Source organism: Molossus molossus, unplaced genomic scaffold, assembly GCF_014108415.1.
Source record: "Molossus molossus isolate mMolMol1 unplaced genomic scaffold, mMolMol1.p scaffold_m16_p_19, whole genome shotgun sequence".
In the NCBI taxonomy this organism is placed as follows: domain Eukaryota; kingdom Metazoa; phylum Chordata; class Mammalia; order Chiroptera; family Molossidae; genus Molossus; species Molossus molossus.
In genome coordinates, this window is record NW_023425354.1 from 6,766,867 (window position 1) to 6,786,271 (window position 19,405).

A 19,405-nucleotide genomic window follows, 5' to 3' on the forward strand; every position below is an offset into this window, starting at 1 on the left:
GCTCGGTCGAGGCGGAGCTTAGAAGTGATGGATACTCGCCCTGGCCGGTTTGACTCAGTGGCTAGAGCATCAGCCTGTGGACCAAAGAGTTGCGGGTTCGGTTCCAGTCAAGGGATGTACCTCGGTTTTGGTTCGGTCCCTGACCCTGGTTGGGGTCGTGCAGGAGGCAACCAGTCGATGTGTCTCTCTCACATCGATGTTTCTCTCTCTCTCTGCCTCCCTCCCTCTCTATCTGAAGATACATGGACAAATATCTTTGAGGGAGGATTTAAAAAAAAAGTCATGGGTAATCACTGAGGACTAGAAAGAAAACACCTCATCATACTCGGGCACTTGCATCCCTTTAGATTTGTATTGTTTTAAGGCAGCGGTTCTCAACCTGTGGGTCACGACCCCTTTGGGGGTCGAACGACCCTTTCACCGGGGTCGCCGAAGACATAACAGTAGCAAAATTACAGTTATGAAGTAGCAACGAAAATAATACTATGGTGGGGGGGGGGTCATCACCACAACATGAACTGTATTGAAGGGTCGCGGCATTAGGAAGGCTCAGATGCACTGTTTTAAGCAGATGTTGTATTTCAAGCTACGAGACAAAGCACAGTGGTTTGGAGACCTCTGCCTGGCCCCCTCTCCGTGGGCCGTGCTAGTGGGAGACCCGGCTCTCCCACACCAGCCGCTTACCTGGAACGCCCGTTGGCAGACTGTCTCTGCAGACTCTCACAGAGCCGAGTCTTTGCAGAGCCGTGTGGTGCTTTAAATTCTGTTTCATATGATTAAATAGGCTTGATTATGAATAGTAATTTGGCATCAGACATAGGAGACGCTTTTGTCCCTAAAAAGATAGTTTGAGTAATAGCACACTCGCAGAGCTTAACTATAGCTGGAAGTCCGCAATTAACTCCCTCCATTGTGGAACTTCAGACCCGGGTCGTGCAGGAGACCGGGAGGGAGCTGGAGGATGTGGCTTTGAAGGGATCACAGGCTTCAGGGTGGAAAGAACGAACCTTGATGGGGAGTGACCCGGGCTGCCCCGCTCTGCGTATTTCTGCCAGGAAGGAAGTGGAGACAGAACCTTTGGGTCGAGAGTCACCGGGTGGTAGCTACCCAGCCTCGTGTGCTCTCGGGGCTGGTATTAAGGGTCTTACACAATCATTAAGAGAACAGAAGCTGGGGGGTGGGTAGAAAGTCATGCTTTTTGCCATTAACCAAAATGTTTTTTTTAACACTTTTAAAGCCTTTTCTTTCCCTCTCTGCATGAATCTCTCCTTTCTTCTTTCTCAAAGCCAAAACATTGTGTGCTTACCTGGATCTTTGTTTTTCATGCTGTGCGTCATTTTGGAGATTTGTGGTATTGTTCGCGCCAGTAAATTAGCTTAGTTATTGAACCCTGACACTGTGCTGGGCCCTGACGGTAGAGCGGGAAGGCACAGCTCCCGCGTTAAGAATCTCATGGTTTTGAGGTAGCCCGGGAAACGGAAGGCTACTGTGCAGTTTTGCAAATGTTATGCTGGAAGCACACGTGGGGGTGTCGGGCAGCACAGAGAGGGAGGCATACTTCATCCAGACTGGCTGGGTCTATCCGGGAAGGCTTCCTGGAGGAGGGAGCTTGGGCTTCAGCCAGGATTGTAAAAGCATCAAGTATGGAACAATTCGAAGCTTGAAAACATGCCTTACTGGCCACTGATGGGATGTCATTTTGTTGTTGTAGGGACCTCGTAGTTTGAATTGTCATTCTCCCTGGCTTTAGGCCTCCCGGCTATGACCCATGATCCCTGAACATGTAGGCGAACGAGACAAGGAAGACAGCCTGACGGAACCAAGGGCGTTGTGCCCTCTGCCCCGTCTCTGTGCCACTCTGTGTTCCTGTTTGCTCTGAGGCCGGTCGCTGTCACCCCGAGCCAGCCTGGCCCTGGGCGGCCGGCCACGGCCGGGCTCCCCGGGAGAGAAGGTCAGCTGTTATGTAAGCTTCATCCATATTCTGGCTGGTGATAAGGGGTGACATTTAATTTTTTTTCCATTATGTGGAATAATTTAAGATTGTGTTACGAGTGTCATTATTATTGCAATTTCTCAGTAATAAAAACAGCATCAATTATTTAATGTCACCTCCTGTGTCTGGGTTAAGTGGGGATGGTGAGACTCGGGGCGGTGGGGTGGAGGGAGGCAGAGCCCTCGCAGAGCTCCGGGCCCCTTCTGTGGCCTCGGTGTCCCCGAGTCCCTTTGGGGGGGCTGGGGGCACGTGACTTCCCTTTAGATCCCCCTTCCCTTCTCCACTGGGGTGTAACTCGGGCCTGGCCTGAGCTCTGGCTGGCAGGGGACACCAATTAATTCTCTGACCTTTCCCTTGGCCCCTCCTCAGGGAGTTTTGACCTGCTAACAGACCTCAATTAAAGAGACACCCTGCCAGGCGCTGGGGAAGCTCGGTCGTCCCGAGTCCCCGGCCTGGATGAACAGGATAGGAGGTGTGTGACGTGGGTGAGGGCAGGCTCGCCATAGGCACTCAAGACATGGGTCGCTTTGCGTCCCCTGAGAGCTGTGACACATCCCGGTGGGGAAGAAGCGGGGGCAGGTGGACACGTGAACGGCTCCTGGGACTCGGAGAACCGGCCCCAGCTGCCTGCCGTGACATTTCGGGGCGCGGCCCACAGTGGCACTTACCCAGTTGTGCTTTGCGTGGGGCTGTGCTTTGCCACCATAGACCACATCCGGACACGACTGTGTCCTGGGGGTTACGCTCTAGGCTTTTCCTTTCGTGGCTCGAGAAGCATCAGTGAGCAGCCGCTGTTCCCCGCGGCTGGGACGGCAGACCCCGAGGAAGGCACCCGGACCTGATTTCTGGGGCAGGTGTGCGCGTCATTTTGGAAGCATTTTTGCTTTTCCTGTGAGGCATATTCCTGGGCTCCTCCCCCACCCCACCCCCATTTTCTTTCCTCTGTCTTTCCCTCGCTCTCCATCCCTCTCTTTCCTTCTGGAAGATGCTACTTATTCTCCAGCTCCTGCCCCCCTGCACGGCCTTTCCTGAGTGGGTGGAAATGGCCGTGTTTGTTCTGAGCCCCAGGGACTGGCCTCAAACCATCAGTGATGATGATGATGATGATGATGATGATTCTGTCACAAGAGGGCAGGTGCTCTCCCATTCCAGGCCCTGGTGGTGTCACCTCCCAGCAGCCCCTCCCTGTACGGCTGGGTTTGGGGTGGGTGGAGATGGATGGGGAGGAGAAGCCTGGGGTGTGGTGCAGAGGGAAAGGGAGACTCGCTGGGGAAGGAGCCTGTATTGGGCGCCTTGACATTTGGGAGCTGCAGGATGAACAGCTGCCCTGAACCGTCCAATGCCCCAGGAGCCCAGCTCGAACCGCCTGGTGCGGGTGGGACAGAAAGGGACTCATTGCCCAGCTGCGGGGCAGCCTCGCGGGCTCTCGGGACTGCAGGGGGAGTCAGGAAAGCTTGCGTTAGTCAGACGTTCGCCCTGGGAGGGTCACGCTCTCAGCGTCTTTGCAGGAGTGAGTGAGGAGGTGTGAACGGAACAGCTTGGCAGGGAGTAAAAAGAAAAAGGCCCAGACATGTAAGACAGCGAAGCCATCAAGGGAAGAGGGCCGTGCTGCCATCCGCCGGGCAGGAGCACACGGGGAGGGAGTGTCTTCCTGGGGTCCCCGTCCTCCAGTCCTTCAGCACAGGTCGAGGCCGTGCTATTTAAGGCTTCCGGAAAGAAATGCAGCCCCTCCCCCTGCAGATGGGGCTCCACACAGTGAGGGTGTGTCAGCCCTGAGAGCCGCCTGGCCTAGCAGGTGCTTCCTGGCTTTTCCCCACCATCACAGCCGTCCTCAGAAAACCAGCGACTCCTCTGGGGGGAGCAGGGAGCCGTGTGTTCCCAGCGTCGCCCCTGATCAGGGAGCTTGGGGGTCCCGAGCATCCTAAGTCTTGCTCACCCTCAGCACTGTTGACACTTGGCCGGATCATTTGTGATGGGGCTGGCCTGTGCCCTGGAGGGTGTTGAGCAGCATCCCTGGCCAGCACCACCCCTGGCCCTACACCGACAGACAGACGCCCATCGCCAAACGTCCCCTGCGGGCGGGAAACCACTGTTCTCGGTGAGAAGCGGAGGGTCTCCGGGCTGCAGCGGAACAGACAGCGCGGAGCACGTGACGGCCGCTGCGTGTGGCCGTGAGGAAGTGGCTCTCTTCCCGCAGCCTTCTCCCAGTCACGATCAGCCCCACAGGAACAGGAGGAGGACGCAGGGAGATCAGCTGAGCTGCCGTGCGGGCGAAGCAGGTCTTCCGTCACAGGCGACTCCTCGGTCGTCAGCGTGAGGTGCAGGGTTAGAAACGGTCGGCACGCAGACACACAAAGCTGCGACTGTGAGGCCCGGCGCAGCCACCAGCTGTCACTTGCGGTGACGAGGGGGGTTCCTGCAGGGGGAGGCGCCGGCCTTCCTCAGGTCCCTTCTGTCCCCAGGACTCCGTCCATCTGTAGTGTCAGTCTGAGTGTGACAGGCTGCCTCTTTGTGCTTCTCCCAGCGACGGAGCAGGTGACAGCCTGCAGGCCCTACCATTCTGCAGGGAAACGAGGCTCCCCCCCTTTTAAAGCAAAGTTAAATGAGGTGTCTGCACCCTTCTATGCGTTAGGGAGGACATTGAGGCTAAATGATTGGGACAATATCAATGTATCGGACCAACGGGAAGACGTAGAGGAAGGGTTGACGTTTTTGCCCGTAACATTTAGTTGGAAAGAAAGAATGAAAGGAAATGTCAGAGTCATTCCGTTCCCCTTCTGAAAGAGACTTACCCAAGAACAGAGTTAGTTGGCTCGTAAATGGCTACGTCTGGGTGACCGCCCACACCCCCCCTCCCGGACCAGAGACGCGTAGTTTTAAAGGGAAACTTCTGTTCGGCTGGAACTGTTTTTCCCGGTTTTCAGTGAATATCTCCCGTCTTTGTGCTCATCGAGGTGATTCTGTTCACCTTCCCTTAGCATCCAGGTGTTTGGATGGAAGTGGAGGTGTTTGTGTTGGTGGGGTCACCCCTCTTCCTCGTTCCCCTTGAGGTCCTGTGTGTCAGTAAGCTGTCAGCAGGGCCGGGGGGTTCCGGCCGATGACACGGGAACAGAGGCTCACAGCCCCATTCTGCATTAATCTGTTTGCTCTTTTTATTTTAATTTATTTATTTGTATTGATTTTAGAGGAAGGGGGAGAGAGAGAGACATCGATTAGTTGCTCCACTTATTTATGCATTTATTGTTTGCTTCTGGTATGTGCTCTGACTGGGGATCGAATCTGAAACCTTAGCATATGCGGGGGGGGGGGGGAGGGGGGGGGAGCGGCGCTCTAACCAACCGAGCTACCTGGCCGGGGCCATCTGTCTGCTCTTTTGTTTTTTAAATCCTCACCCAAGGATATTTTTCCATTTATCTTCAGATAGAGTTGGAGGGAGGGAGGGAGAGGGAGAGAGAGAGAGGGAGAAACATAGATGTGAGAGAGATACCGATTGGCTCCCTCCCGCATGACCGCAACCAGGGCGGGGAACCTAACTGCAACTGAGGTACGCGCCCTTGACCAGAATCGAACCCGCGACTCTTTGGTCTGCGGGCCGACGCTTTAACTGCTGAGCCAGACCGGCCAGGGCCTTCTGTTTGTTCTTGACTGGAACCTAGGAGCTGGGACGTGGCCTTGTTTTGTTCACCAAGTACCCACCAGGTTGGTGGTCAGTGGGTATTTGTTAAGCACATGTGCCAATCAGAATGAAGACTACCTGGTAAATGCACAGACGGTCGAGCTGGTTCGTGCCAGACAAAGCAGAGGGTGACACGGTTGTCTTCAGCCATCTGGACTCACCTCCCCGTGTGCTGTGACCTCCGCGGTGCCCACCGCTCCCCTCCTCTGAGGGGCTGTTGGGATTACTTCCCCCTTCTGACCCCGTGAGAAATGGGGATGTCTTAAAAAATGTCAACTTTGCACCTGCCGAAGGGGCTTCTGACAGTGCAGGGCTGAGCCGGGGTACCCTCTGCCCTGTGGAGGGAGGTGTCGATGTGTCCTTCCCATTGCTAGGATCAGCACTGACCCCTCAGGTCCTGTTTCTGTCACCCCGAAAGTTCTACAACCAGAAGCTTGTCCTCTTCCTAACGACCCAACCTGCTGACAGCTGGGTCTGGCCCAGGGACTGGCCGGTGGCCCCGTGCTCTTGGCAGAGCTGGGCCAGCTGCCCGGGCAGCTCTGAGCTGGAGGGGCGTGGGGGAATGGAGGCCGTAGAGGTGTTACAGTGACTGCTTCTTGTTTCAGGGCGCAGCAGAAGACCCCCAGACGGCCCTGGCACTGAACTTGGACCCCGCGTTGATGAAGAAGTCTGACGCCGAGGGTCCCCGGCTGTTCTTCCCTAAGAGCGAACTTTCCATCCGGATAGGTAGAGCTGGGCTCCTTTCAGGCAAGCTCCCTCCTGCTGCAGACCCCGGCTGAGTGAGGCAGACTGGGCAGGAGCGGTGACGGGACAGGCAGGGGCTCTGTCCTGCCCTTCCGAACGGCTCGCCCCTCTATGCACAGGGCTGGACTGCATCCGGCCCGGGCCCTCTGTCTCACTTACTCTCCAACCCCCTGCTTGCTGCACGGGAGGTAACGGTGCCTCGCGATGGTCTGTCCAACTGGGGCAGTGGACAAGAACCCCTCTGATGGGATCGGGCGGACCGGGTTCGAGCGTGTGGGCATCTGTGCCCTATCTCCCCGTCTCGGGTGGACCCCGGACGATCCTTCCCATGTAGGTGACTCTCCTCTTTGGTTCATCTGGGAAGCGGTGGCCATTTCGCTCACTGATGAGGTGTGGAGCCCGAGAACCTAGCAGCGCAGCGAAGTCACGCCCTGAGTTAGAGGGGTGCCAGTCCCCCGAGGCGAGGCTCAGGCTGGGCGCGGCCCACTGGGGCGCTGAAGGTGCGCCAGAAAGATCGCACTGTTTTCCAGTCTCAGTGGGAGACCCCCCAGCCCCCGCGCCGCCCCGTCATCGCTCACGCGGGGCGTTTGGCTAATTGACGGGCCAGTTACGGGGAGGAGAGGCGGGTGCCTTGTTCTTCCAGTCGAAGTCCCGCAGTGGCCCTGCAGGCACAAGGCTCTGAAACCCGTGTCCCTCGCCCTCCCCACCCTTCTGCGGACCACAGGCTTAGGACCTAAATCCACACAAACGATCGAGAGCGGGCGCCTCCTGTGCGTGGTTTCCCAGTTCTCACTGCGTAGAATGACCCACGTTCCCACGGCATCCTGCGTGGATTATTCATGGAGAAGGCGGGTGTCTTCTCCACTGGGGCTGCCCCTCACTGCCAGTGTGAGGTATAATCTGGAAACAACAGTCCCTCTAACGTGAGCTCGAGCTAAATAGTAGAGGCTTAGCGGCCAGTCCCCCTGCAGTTCCTGCTCCAGTCGGGACGGCCGAGGTGCCGTCTGCTGTCCTGTCTTGGAGCACCCACCCGTCTGGTGACTGGGAGGCCGGCGCCCTCCAGCCGAGTGCGGCCTGTCTCACGGTGAGTTGGGGGAACAGGCAGAGGGCTTTCCGTCCATCCTCCGTGGCTCTACTGGGCTAGCAACCCTGGGTGCCCCCTGGAAGACTGGCCCCAGTCTGAGCCTTCTCGAGGATGAAAAGTGAGCGAGGTTTTATGCTATTCCATTTCCCCTTTGTCCTAAGGCCCTGGGGGACCAGGTTCAGTGCCCGTCAGTCAGGAAAGGTAAACAGTGGTTATCATTTCCATGGACCTTTGGGAACACAGGGCCAGGACTGCTGGGTCTGCTCGGCCACCCAGGGCGGCGTGGGAGGGAGACGCAGTCCCGTCCTCTGCTCAGGAACACCGAGACACAGCTGTTACCAGGTTACCAAGCAACCCTCGGTTGCTGTTGCTGTTTAGATACAAAAGCAAATGCAGCCTGGGGGCTGCGGGGGGCTGGGGGAGCTGGAAGATGGTTAACCATCCACCTCTGGAAAGGTCTTCGTTCTCACCTGGGCTCCCCTGGGGGCGCCAGGCGGTTGAGGCCTCAAACGGGCACCGGCTGCTTGATGGCTGGCATCTTGCAGATCAAGCCTGAATACGCATTGTCTGTACCATCTGGGTTTGCCCTTAAGCTTGCTGTAAATGGGGCAAGGAGATTGGTTTAATGGGTATTTAGTGAACAACATAAGCCTTTAAAAAATAATATCGGCGCTGCGGTTATAATGTCCCGTAATTGGTTCAGTGAAAGGAAAAGCCAGCAGAGCTCCTCTGTGGGGTAGATGGTTCAGCTGGTCTCGGCGCGAGCTGGGAAGAGATTTCATGAGCTACTTTCTCATTTATGTCTCTGAGCAAATGTTCTACCTTGTCAACTATTCTCAAGGCTGGGGCTATTTTAGGACTTGGCTGGACCAGAAGTTCTTCTAAAACTATCAGTCTTTCTCCTCTCTCTCTCTGCTTCTCTCTTTTCCTTCCTCTCTCTCTCTTCAACTATTTATCTATCTCCAACTAGCTTTCTTTTAATTAAAAAGGTAATAACAGATTAAAAATTACCAAGTAATTTTTCTTCCAACTTCCAATTCCTTATGGTCCAGGCTTCCACCACACACACACACACACACACACACACACTTCTAGCTTCTCTTACATCCTTTCACAGATGTTGTGTTTGACAGTTACACTTGACCCCTTGGTCTATACCTTGTCTGTTTCACTGGTCTTTGTTTTCTGGGACACTGGTCGGTTCATCCTGTTCTTGTTGTTGGCCACGATCTCACCTAATTTGTTCCCCTTTAGCTTTCTATCTTGGGTCTGTATAAAGAACGTGGCAGGCCCTGGCCGGTTTGGCTCAGCGGTTAGAGCGTCGGCCTGCGGTCCGGAGAGACCCGGGTTCGGTTCCCGCTAAGAGTATGTACCTCGGTTGCAGTTTGTCCCCGGCCCTGGTTGGTCGTGCAGGTGGCAGCCACTCGATGTGTCCCTTTCACGTCGATGTTTCTCTCTCTCTCTCCCTTCCTCTCTCTCCCTCCCACTCTATCTGTACAAAAAATGGAAAAATGTCCTCGGGTGAGGATAAAAAAAAAAGAATGTGGCAGAGTGTTTTCAGACGCACATCTCTGTGGGCAGTTAAACTGTGGAGTGAATTCTAGAAGTGAGGCCAAGAGTTCTGTACATCTGGGGTCCGTGGATGGGCACCAAAGGATTACCCTTTTGACATTTTTTGCAAAAAAAAAAAAAGCATTCTGGGAAGGCAGAGTTCTGGGGCTGCCATCACACTGCAGATGATCCCATGCCCCAATGTTCATCCGGTCGTGACCCTCACGGTGTCCACCTCCCTCACTCAGCTGCCCAAGTGGGTTTTCTTTCTCACTGCACTCTTGGCTGCAGAGGGTAGTGAAAAGTGAATCATTCCACTCTTTTACGAATTAACTGCCCTGTTTCAGTATATTTGTTTTGAGAGAGGCAGTTAAAACTCTTCAAGAGCGAGGGCTTTTGTTTATTGGCCCATTAGCGTGGCAGATGGAGAATTGTCTGTAATTTTGTATAAGTGTGGAAAGATCAGGGGTAGGCAGTGTTTTCCCGCAGAGGAAGAGGTGGGTTTAACCTAGGGAATTACCTAGCTGTGAAGTGGCTATTTATTTTCCTTAAGTCATTCCAGAGCTTGTTGGGGTAAGAAGTGAATGGGTACTTGAGTCAGGAAGACATGAGCTGTCAGAGACTCTGTTTGGAAACCAATGTTTTCTTAACATTTTATTGATTGATTGATTTTAGAGAGCGAGGAAGGGGCGAGAGAGACAGAGAAACATCAACTTGTTGTTCCACTTATTGATACATTCATTGCTTGATTCTTGAATGTACCCCGATCGGGGATGGAACCTGCAACCTTGGCGTCACCGGATGATACTCTGACCAACCGAGCGACCCAGCCAGGGCCCACTGTGTCCTTAATGTCCTATTCTTTTATAGTCAGAGAATTCGCCTGGCGATAATTCTTCCTAGACGACCTGGCAGATTAGAACCCGTGGTTGGTGGAGTGGAACGACGCAGACCTAGGGTTCAGTGGGTTATGGATGTGGGTAAACTACCAGCACCAGCCCGTTAGCAACCTTTGCATCTTGGTCTAAACTCGAGTTCCGTATGGGTTATGCTACTGACTTGCTGGGGGGCATCCTCCTGTGGAAATGGACCTGATCGTGGTGGAGAGAACGTGCCTTTTCTAACTCCAGTTCCCACGGCCCGAGCCCCCGGTCCAGCTGTTGTTCTGCGTCGTCCCCCCTCCTCTGAGCACCCTCATTTCTCCTCCAGGTGTGATGTCCCCTTGCAGTCTTGTACTTGGAATCATTCCTCCCTGTTTGCCCCCTTAAACATCCTCCCTGGGGTGCCTCTGGGAGATGATCTCATCAGCTGGCGAACGCGGAGGTCCTCACCCTCGGCCGCATTTTGCACCTGCTTATGTGCCTGCATTTCTGCTGGGGACAGTGTCTCCAGAGGCTTGGTGGACGCAGCAGGTGGGCTCTCACACTGGCTGGCGTGGGAGTGCGTGTCGGTGTACGTGTGGGGCTGCGAGGGGCAGTCGGGCTGGGTGCCGTGACCTCCTTGGGAAGACACCCACCTGTTCTCTCTGGGAGACCAGCCACGTGACTCAACCCCCCAGCCCTGGATTTCCATGGCACTGAAATGCCGTGGCACTGAAATTTTGTGGTACTGAAATACCGTGGCACTGAAATTTTGTGGCACTGAAATTCCATGGCACTGAAATTTTGTGGCACTGAAATTCCGTGGCGTAGCTGAACACTAGGGAACCGGAGAGGACCCTAGTGAAACAGCTCCAAGGGTCCTGTGACCGTCACTGTTTTCTTCTGTATTTTCTGACTGTCCAGGTCGCCCTTGAAGGCGAGGTCCCTTCTGTTACTAACATTTCCAGCATAGTTTTAGTACACTTACATTTGATCAAGAGTCAGATGCAGCTTCTAGGAGAAATCCCGAGTGTTTGTTATAACTAGGTCTCCAAAAGAACGCGTCTGGAGAAACCTCTGGGACGTTAGTCATGTTGACTTTTTATCGGTAAGATCTCTAAAGATGAAAGACCAATTCTCCAGTTATTTTTATAGATCAAATGTCTTGGCGTGTGGTTCAGCATTTAGACTCTTTTCTCCCTGCGCCCCCTTTCCTCCCCCTGTAACTAGTTAGTTCGGGGACATTTTAAAATCTTCTCCTGACCTAATTGAGCGGAGTTGTCTGGGGATTGAAAAGAGACAGGTCCTGGCATCGCTACCTCCTGTAACCTGGTTTCTTCATTAAAAGGTTGGGAATGAACCAAACTTGTCAGTACATGGAAATGGCTCTGAGGCTATTAAACTGTGCCGCATTTTAATTCAAAAATATTTGGCTGAAAGATGAAGAGCAGAGTGTTCAATAATGATAATTACCAGCTCTTTAGCATCATGGATGTTAAATATCATCCCGAGATGCTGGCTCCAGCAGGGTGCTGTGTGGGCGGCTGGAGGGACTGTCTCTGCTCATGGAAACATTATTAGGTGGATACATTTTATAGATTCTTTTGCTTCTGAAGAGTGTTGTCTTTTCCCTTAATATTTAGCACTCAAATAGCATGTTTCCTGTTTACTTGCACTTTTATTACTGTGATTATGTTTTTGAGACCCGACCGTCGGAGCTGGGCAGTCATTTTGTAGAGCTGGGCCTAGAGGCCGTTGGACGCTGCTCAGGTTTGGTGCAGCTGCCGAGGCAAATGCCGCAGGAGGTGCGGCCTCAACGGCAGATGCTTATGTCTCGCAGCTCTGGAGGCTGAAAGTCTGCGATCAGGTGCTGGCAGGTTGGGTTTCTCCTGACGCGTGCCTCCCGGGCTGCAACGGCTGCCTTCTCTGCGTCCTCACAGGGTCTTCCCGCTGCCTGCCTGTGTCTTCACCCCGCTCTGGCCAGTCATACTGGACTAGGGCCCACCCTAGAGACCTCCTTTTACCCTAATTATTTCTTTAATTTTTTTTCTTAATTGATTTTAGAGGAAGGGGAAGAAAGAGGGAGAGAGATAGAAACGTCCATGAGAGGGAACATCGATTGGCCGCCTCCTGCATGCCCCCCACTGGGGATTAAGCCCACAACCTGGGCATGTGCCCTGACCGGGGATCGAACCGGTGACCATGGGTCGATGCTCAGTCACTGAGCCACACTGGGGCTACTTACCTCTTTAAAGACTGCATCTCCAAATGGTTAAATTCTGGGGCACTGGGCATTAGGCCTTCAACACGTGCATTTGAGGGGGACACAGCTCAGCTCTTACCAGCATTCACTAATGCTTTGGAAAGCTGTCTCCCCGTGGATGGCCATCAACCCACAGGAGCACCAGGTGGCCAGAGAACTTGGTTTTCTGTGATTCTTTCTACCTCGTAGGCGCTCTCACTGTGCTCCTCTCCTCCCCTGCTCGCCTCGCCCCTGGACGGGCCGGGGCCGCCGAGGGAGCCGCCTGGAAAGAGCGGAACGGAGCTGACAGGTTACTCAGCAACTAGAACGCCTGTGGTTTTAAATGGTCTTCTAAGACTGCTGGCAGGTGTGCAGTCTCTGTCAGTGACATTGCGGGGCCATGCCGTCCACTGCCACCATCACCTGCCATGACAGGTCACCTTGGGGGAGATTAATATAATTACCCATTTGCGAGTGTAGACACATTCTCCTGGCTGTGTTCATTTTCTAGGGCTGCCGTAAGAATGCACCACGAGCCGGGTGGCTTAAAACAGTAGAAACTTAGACGGTCCCAGTTCAGGAGGCTAGACATCTGGAATCAAAGTGTCACCGGGGCCACGCCTTCTCTGGAGGCTCCCGGGGCGTGTCCCTCCTGCCTGGGATAACGTGTGGTGGCTCCCGGCATTCCTTGGCTTGCGGCTGCATCCCTCCAGCGTCCATCTCCTTTGCCACCTGGCCTTCCCTGGGTGTGTGTCTGTGCCTGTGTCCGAATCTCCCTCCTTTTTCTGATAAAGACCCCCGCCACTGGGTAACGCCCACCCTGATCCAATGAGGGCGCTTTTTGACTGATTACCTCTGCAGAGAATCTACCGAGTCAGGTCACACTCCGAGGTTCCAGGCGGACATGAGTTGTGGGGGGACATCTTTCAACCAGTTTGCTGACCCACCGCCTGTGACTGGGTTAGCCTAGAGGGGTCTGCTTCTTACGTAAAGTGAGGGCAGGGGGAGAAGATACGAGGCAACGAGGAGGCTGGTCCTGGCAGCTGTAAAAGACCCACCGAGTTCATCGGAAGCCGTCAGAGCAGCTGTGGGCTCTGAAATATTCATTACGTGTCTGCTGAGGAGTTAGGGCTTCTGTCTCCTTATGCAAAATGTAACATTTGCCGGGCCAGCAGGTTCCATCATCTCCGTAAGACTTCTGACACACTCATTTCAGCTCCTGAGTCTATTAAACCAGGAAACGCGTTTTTATTGTGCTTTTTGGGAAACCGAGCAGACAAGTGGCTGGGGCAGCACCAGCCCCCATGAGGATATTCCTGCCAGACTTCTGTTACCCAGACACCTAGGGGCTGCTGCCCAAGCCGGGCCATCTAGCCTCTTTCCGTACCATTTTGTTTTGTTTTCCAGATGTCTTTTATTTATTTATTTTTTTGCAGAAGTTCCTTAGGCGGCAGAAACACAGGCGGCACTTTGGCGTCGAGTGTTGAAGATCACAGTTCTTCCTGCGGTGTCCCTTCTGCCTCTTGCGGAAGGAAAGTGTCTGAGAAGGAATTAGAGCCGGTGACGGGAGGAAGGTGGTGCCCCTGTGGAGACAGGCAGCCCGGAGGCGTGGGCTGAGGGGGGGTGAGGAGTGGGGCAGCACACCTCTGCATCTGGGATGGGCTTCGTGCAGGCCCTGGCCAGTGGCTCAGTGGGTGGAGCGTCGGCCGCACACCGGAGGGTCGTGGGATGGATTCCCGGGACAGGGCATGTGCCTGGGTTGCAGGTTTGATCGCCAGCCCTGATCAGGGTCTTGTGGGAGGCAACCAATTGCTATGTCTTTGTCATATCAATGTTTCTCTCTCTGTCTTCCCTCTCCCCCCTTCTCTCCCACTCTCTCTAAAAAAAAAAAATCAATGGACAAAATATTCTCAGGTGAGGATTAAGAAAGAACAAGAGTGCGGGGTGAGCGCCATCCCCGGGCTGTCTGAGCAGCACACACGGCCCGTCCAACTCCCGGATCCTCGTGGGCTGTGTGTGTGCTAGTGTCTGTTCTGCTTTCTTGTCTCTATGCATTTCCCTCCAGGGATCAGAGAAAGACAAGAGCTCCAAGTATCTTCAGACCGAATCACTTGTCTCTGAAACACTAGTTTTAGGGTCATCGCATTTGGGGGCTGGAGGTGTTGAGGGACGTGGTCGGCCACGCGCAGTTGGCTGCCCAGAAGGAGCTGCTCTCAGGCCTCCTGGCTCGGGTGCGCCCACGCTCATCAGGAGCTGCGAGGGGAGACGGCGCATCCGGAGGCCATGGCAGAAGAGGGTGCGCAGGACGTCCCCGCAGCCCTGGGTCCATGGGCCAGGCTCTGCCCTCCTCCCGGACAGACCAGGCTCCCCAGAGATTTCACAGCACTGGCCCTCAGCAGGCCGCCACAAGGTTTGCTCGCGTCAATCTTCTCTTCTGTTCAGTAAGGAAGCTCCTGTCCTTCGCATCAAAACTATCCAGAGCCCGGCTGGTGTGGCTCAGTAGTTGAGCGTCGACCCGTGCACCAAGAGGTCGCCGGTTCGATTCCCGGTCAGGGCACATGCCCAGGTTGTGGGCCCGATCCCCAGTGGGGGGCATGCAGGAGGTGGCTAGTCGATGTTCTCTCTCATCCGTGTTTCTCTCTCTTTCTCCTTCACACTTTCTCTCTAAAATCAATAAAGAAAAAAAAAAAAAACTATCAGGAGACACTTGCCCTCAAGGAGATTCAAATCTCCTCGGGAAACAGGTGGCCATGGTCTAGGTTTCCATCTTCTCTGTTGCAGTGTGACATATACAAACCTCTGACAGTCTCCTAAGTGGGTCTTGAATGGCCTTGCTGTTCCCACACAGAGCCCTCCGTTCTGAATTCTTTTTTTTATCCTCACCCGAGGACATTTTTTGTTCAGATAGAGTGGGAGGGAGAGAGAGAGAGAGAGAGAGAGAGAGAGAGACATCGATGTGAAAGGGACATATCAAGTGGCTGCCACCCACACGACCCAACCAGGGCCAGGGACAAACTGCAACCGAGGTACGTGCCCTTAGCAGGAACTGAACCCAGGTCTCTTTGGACCGCAGGCTGATGCTCCAACCGCTGAGCCAAACCGGCCAGGGCTGAGTTCTTTTTAAAATATGTTTTTATTTACTTTTAGAGAGAAATGAAGGGACAGAGAGAGAGAGGAGAGAAACATCCATCCGCTGCCTCCTGCACGCCCCCTATTGGGGATGGAGCACGCAACTCGGGCATGTGCCCTGACCAGGGATCAAACCGAGATCTCTCAGTCCATGGGATGATGCTCAATCCACTGAGCCACACTGGCCCGGCTTGAGTTCTCTTTAGATAAAGAGTGGTAGAATTTTCGGTTCCGTTCTTTCTCATGTGGATATTCAGTTATCATAGCACTGTGTATTGGGAAGACTCACCTTTCTCCATCGACTTGCCTTTTGCTTTTGTAAAAAAAAAAAAAAAAAAAAAATGTAAAGGACTGTCCTTGTGTGGGACTATTTTTGGATTCTTCATGCTGCTTCATTGGTTTATGTGTCTGTTCCTTCGCCAGTATCTCCCTCTCTTAATTGCAGTAGCTTTATCTTGAGTCTCGAGAACAGATACTGTGTGTCCTCCCACTTTATTTTCTAAAAGTTGTTTTGGTTATTATAGTCCCTTTGCCTTTATATACAAAGTTTGGAATCAGCTTGTTAAAATACACAAAAATTTCTGTTGGGCTTTTGGTTGGAATTGTATTGAACCTATAAATCAGTTTGGGGAAAATTCACATCTTCATAATTATCTTCTACTTCATGAACATGGTGTATCTATTTTTTTAAGTCATCTTTCATTTCTTTTATTAGTGTTTTGTGGTTTTTGGCATATATATCCTACACATATTTGATTAGATATATAGCTAAGTATTTCCTTTTATGGTACTATTATAAATGATACTGTATTTTGAATTTCAGTTTCTGATTGTTCATTGCTGGTATACAGAAACAATTAATTTGTGTGTGTTAGTCTTATATCCTGCAATCTGGCTAACATCATTTATTAGTTCTAGTATCTTTTTTTTTTGGTAGATTCCTTGGGATTTTCTATGTTGTGTCTATGAATAATGGCAGTTTTATTTCTTCCTTGTAATCTGTATGCCTTTTCTTTCTTTCTTTTTTTTTTTTTTTTTTTTTTTTTACCTTATTGCACTGGCTAGGACTTCTAGTATGATGTTGAGTAGGAGTGGTGAGAACAGACATTTTTGCCCTATTTCCAATCCTAGGAAAGAAGCATTCAGTCTTTCAGCATTAAATACGGTGTTTTCTATAGGTGTGCGGTGGCTGGAAGGCATACGTACTTGAAAAGCCACCAAGTGCCTGAAAGATGTCACAATACAGAGATGGTGCCGGGTTGGAGTGGGCCAGAGGGTAGGTTCTACAGTGAGGCTGGGTTTGATTTCTTACTCAGCCCCTTAGCAGCTGCTAGACCTCGAGCAACCTTGTTCACCCCCCCCCATTTCTGTATCTAAAATGGGGATAACAGTAATTACCTCACGGAGTTGCTTTGGAGAGCGGCTCAGTGAACGCACGTAGTATACTTACAACAGTGCTTCACGCATCGCATGCCCTCAACGAATATTAGTTATCTTTGTCTGGACGGCAGTAAAAATGGCTCACGTGTTCGGAGCACCTGGGGTGGGATTCTTGGTCCAGACAGTGGACATTCCGCTGCCCATATTGAAAAATCCAAAGAGCCTTTGGGTTTGGATGTGGATTCTCCAGTCCCTGGGCACGTGGTCCTCGGTGCTCTCGAGACGCTCAGGCGGATGCGCCAGCTCAGGGATGGAGCAGCCACAGTGGAACGGAACCGAGTGTCCCTAAGCTGGACAAGGAGATTTCTCAGAGGAAAACGACACCTCTATAAAGAAATGGAAGAAACACAAATGAGTGGTTAAGGGAAAATATACTGCCATGAGATAGATGTGAAACGTTAGAGAGATTGGGTTGGGGTGAGGAGAAGGTGCGTGTGTGTGTGTGTGTGTGTGCATACGTGTGTGTGTGTGGTGAAGAGCGGGGGGTGGAGTCAGAATATTAGTACATGTGATAGTAACATGGGCTCCTGGACTCGTGAGTCCCATCACCGCAGTAATTCATGTTCAGGCTTGGCGCCCATGGTCCTCCCTGTGCAGGGTGAGGTGCTCTTGCTGCTCCGTAATTCTTCTCCCAGGGGCCTCCTCGTCCTCGTCTGTCTGGCCTGTCGGAGAAGGCTCCCGTGACCTTGAAATCTGGGGCAGTGGGTGCTGGCCTGGGGTCTTGGAGTCTGAGAGTGGGTGCTGGGGCAGCTGCTTCCAGGCACAGTGTCACAGGTGAGCAGCGGTGGCAGGTGCGGCCATCACACCAGGGGCTGCAAGTGGCGTCTCTGGGCTTAGCGACACAGCCCATGCTTTGGCGAAGGTGTTGCTGTGGTAACTTCCCCCTTCTCTGCCACAGTCAACCAGTACTTCTCAGCTTGGTCAACAAGATGTCTCCCTTGTCTGGTTTCCTCTCCTCTCGTCCCCCCCCCCCTCTCTCTCTCCAGGCCTCTCTCACTTGCCTCTTTGTATCTCGCTCTCTACATGCCTTTGTGCCTGCATCCCTCTCCATCTGCTCTCCCAGGTGACCTTTCTGTGTCTGGGTAGTCCGTGGAGAATTCTAGGGGCTCTGCTGGGCCCCGGGGAGCTGTTCGCAGCCCCCAGACGGTGGTCCCGGGAGGCACAGTAATTAGAAAGCCCTCCAGAAGCCCTTCCTTCCCTCTGTGTGGGGATCCACGTGGGCAGATTCCACTCTTCCTGGAACGTCTGATCTGGGTAAAGCTCCTCCAGGCTCCGCTTTGAGATGGCACCGCAGGCTGGAGCCCCACTCACCTGCAGTGCGAGTGCAGCTCGTCCGAGCCTTGTGTGGTCAGGGCCCCTGCCATCCCTTTGGGATGGAGCCTCCCTTGAGATTTATCACGGAGAACGCGCTTCTCCTTGAAGTCATTCCTCTTGTGTCTCAGGGATCCGCCTTCGCGCCGCCGGTCATCCAGCCTGCCTCAGAGTCAGTAACCATTTGGTGTCCAGTGGTGCCAGCCTCTTCGACGTCTGCCGCAGCCAGGGGCTGAAGAAGATGTGCCACGCTAATTTTCCTTTCTGCGGGGCCTAGGCTGCAAGACTCCTCGCCGTGAGGAGTCTGGTTGTCCCGCACCTGTCCTGGCTGCCCTCTCCTGTCTGGGCCTGGGAAGGAGCAGGATCCGGCCGAGCCCTCGGGCCGAGCTTTGTCGTGGTGGGATTAGGCGGCCCTGTTCCAGCCCCTTTCCAGGACTGGGCGAGCGGAGCAGAAGCTCTGTGGGCAGATGGCTCCACCTCAAAGGGAGGGAACAGGAATCGGAGCAGCTCCGGCCTGGGCCTGTCGCGGGCTCCGAAAACCTTTCAAAGTCTGGGTGCAGGAGGTTGCTCCAAGGCGAGGTTTGATCATCCGCCTGGACCTGCAGAACGGGACGTTCGGCTCAGCCTGTCTCCCAGAAGGCCGAGTGGGAGAGCTCTAGCAGAGGGCTGTGGAGGCTCTGCCCCGCCTCCCCCTTCGCTCCCTCCCACCCTGGTCCCCCATTGGAGGTCCCTGTGCACAGTCAGGGACGGTTCAGCATCGCCCCTCACTGGGTTCAGGCAGGCTGGCCAGCGCATTGCCTGTCTCCAGAGGGGACTCCTCCGCACCGGACATTCAACACGAAAAAGTGTTTTATTTTCTAAGCAAAGCACCTGCTTTGAACCCGTTGGCAGGTCCTGTCTTTAATCTGTAGGATGCTTCGTGGAAATGAAACCCACAGTTTCCAAGGGCTCCGAGACCCTCGGGGTCCCCGGAGGTGGTCACCTTGGGACAATGGCATGATTTGGAAGTGTTGTAGAGGCTTTTCAGGGTTGATTTACAATCCACGTTTAAAAAGCAAAAGCTGTCTTATTTTTATGGTTGGACATCATTTGAGCAAAGACGTCAACATTCTCAAAACAGTCTTCTTCCCCAAAACATTCAAAATAATTATCCTAAGGCCACAGGGGCCTCCGCCCAGTTGGCCCTGCTGCTCCCTGGTAGAAGGGACAGGGCGTCCCAGGGCACACCCAGTCCCTGATGCTGCATTTCAGGACATTTTCTCATGTCTGTCTGGGCTCTGTGGCTCCAGCTGGCCTTCTCCTGGTCTCTGGAGTGATCAAGGTTAGGTGAGGGGTCAGCAAGGGTCTGCAGAGAGAAGGGGCATGAGGCCACATT

At 53.5% G+C, this 19,405-nt stretch overlaps 1 protein-coding gene across 3 annotated transcripts in view; it reads left to right on the top strand.

Moving 5' to 3' along the window:
- The window catches only part of SLC39A11 (solute carrier family 39 member 11), a 306,424-nt gene that overhangs the window by 135,694 nt on the left and 151,325 nt on the right, over nucleotides 1-19,405 (top strand). For 2 of the 3 annotated variants that reach the window (XM_036269192.1, XM_036269190.1), the window contains exon 5: nucleotides 6,275-6,416. In XM_036269192.1, the coding sequence (XP_036125085.1) occupies nucleotides 6,275-6,416 (142 nt within the window). The remainder of the gene's footprint in view (nucleotides 1-6,274; nucleotides 6,417-19,405) is intronic. The other variant, XM_036269193.1, reaches the window with a different exon arrangement.